Below are 1,560 nucleotides of genomic sequence, written 5' to 3'. Positions count from 1 at the left end.
GCTGCTTCTTTGCGTACAACTGCGTTGAATCCGTTGATTGGATCAGCGGTGTAATCGACAGTGCGTCTGGTTCCGTCGGCTTCGATAAGAGAATAACTACCCTGAACAAGATCTCCATCACGGGTTTCCTGCTGGCTCTTGGCATCACCAGTCAAGGTATCATGTACATCATAAGCATAACTGTATTGAGGATGAGGGTCAAAATCAGCGTCCACAGCTTTAGCTACCACAGCTTTAGCTACAGGAGCTGCAACTACTGCCTTGGCTACTGGGGCAGCCGCTAACGGAGCTAAGGGCACACTGGGAGCATATGCCAAAGGTTCCGTCGAGATGAATCCAGCCTTAGCGGATGCTACGAGAGCAGCGAGAGCAATGAACTGTAAATGAATTTTTTGTTTTTTGAAATTATTTTGTTAAATAGATAGATTTATGCAAAATAAAAAGAATTTTATTTAGAATGGATTAATATAAATATTCTTTGTTCTGAGATTCATAAATAGATAATGAAAATGACATTACTAAATTCACTATATTATAATTATTAAAATTGAGATTATATTATATATACTTTCAATTGTGATTATAAAATAAAAAAAAGATTGTTAAATATATATATTGAATAATTTGAATTTTAGAAAGAAAAAAAGAAAGAAACAGAAATATAATTAAAATTATAATTACACATTTATCAATTAATATCTACATTGTTAATTGATAAAAAAATATAAATATAAGTATGAAATAATATGAAAAATTTTATTTTTAACCATCGAAGTACGTTTTGATAGTTATAATGAAAAAATGTCTTCAAAATAAATTACTATTATTCCTGAATTCATAATACCTTGAAAGCCATTGTAGCTTGCTTGATTGGAAGATCTCTCGATCTGTCTGTCTGATGCGAATGATACTACAGACGGGTGGTTTTCGGCTTTTATACCATGCGACCAGGACCCACGGGCACGCTGACGTAACTGGGTGACGGTACCTTCGACGGTCACCCGATTTGCGGTCGCAGAGTGGCACAAAATTGAGCAAGAAATCGGACCACGCCCAATATGAACAATTCGATCGACAACGATAGCTGTTGGACCATCATTGAACACTATATCTGTCGACTAGGCCACGTCCTTGCCACAAGTTACTTAATTCTTCCTTGGACTTCTCTTCGAGGAAAACATGCTATCAATTTTCTTCTCTTTATCTTTTTTTGCATTTATATTTGTGTTTTATATTATATTATTTTTTCTTTTTTTAATATTTAAAATATATAAAAAGCGCCAATTAAAATTATACAATTATTTGCATTTATTTTTAATTAATTTATTTATTACTTGATTATTTCTAATAATTTATTTATTAAAATATTACATATTTTTGATAAAATCAATAATGATAATAAAGAAATTATACAAATAAAATTTAAATTTTGTTAATAAAATTTTAATTTATCGTTTTAATTTAACATTTATATACTTTAAAAATATTCGCATTTCTCGAATATTTTTAAAAGAATTTGAACGAATGTTATTTATTTTAAAAAACTTTTCATAAATTCAC

The 1,560-nt window shown here is 30.4% G+C and overlaps 1 protein-coding gene across 1 annotated transcript in view; it reads right to left on the bottom strand.

Annotated features, from left to right (window-relative positions):
* LOC102678693 (larval cuticle protein A3A-like) overlaps positions 1-1,208 on the bottom strand; it is a 1,705-nt gene extending 497 nt beyond the window's left edge. The window contains exons 1-2 of the mRNA XM_006624209.2: positions 845-1,208; positions 1-377 (exon numbers count right to left, since the gene is read on the bottom strand). Coding sequence (XP_006624272.1) covers positions 1-377; positions 845-856 — 389 coding nt within the window. The 5' untranslated portion in view covers positions 857-1,208. The remainder of the gene's footprint in view (positions 378-844) is intronic.
* Positions 1,209-1,560: the final 352 nt, after the last annotated feature.

This window comes from Apis dorsata, unplaced genomic scaffold (assembly GCF_000469605.1).
Source record: "Apis dorsata unplaced genomic scaffold, Apis dorsata 1.3 scaffold_997, whole genome shotgun sequence".
NCBI lineage: Eukaryota > Metazoa > Arthropoda > Insecta > Hymenoptera > Apidae > Apis > Apis dorsata.
This window is presented reverse-complemented; position numbering and strand designations above follow the sequence as displayed.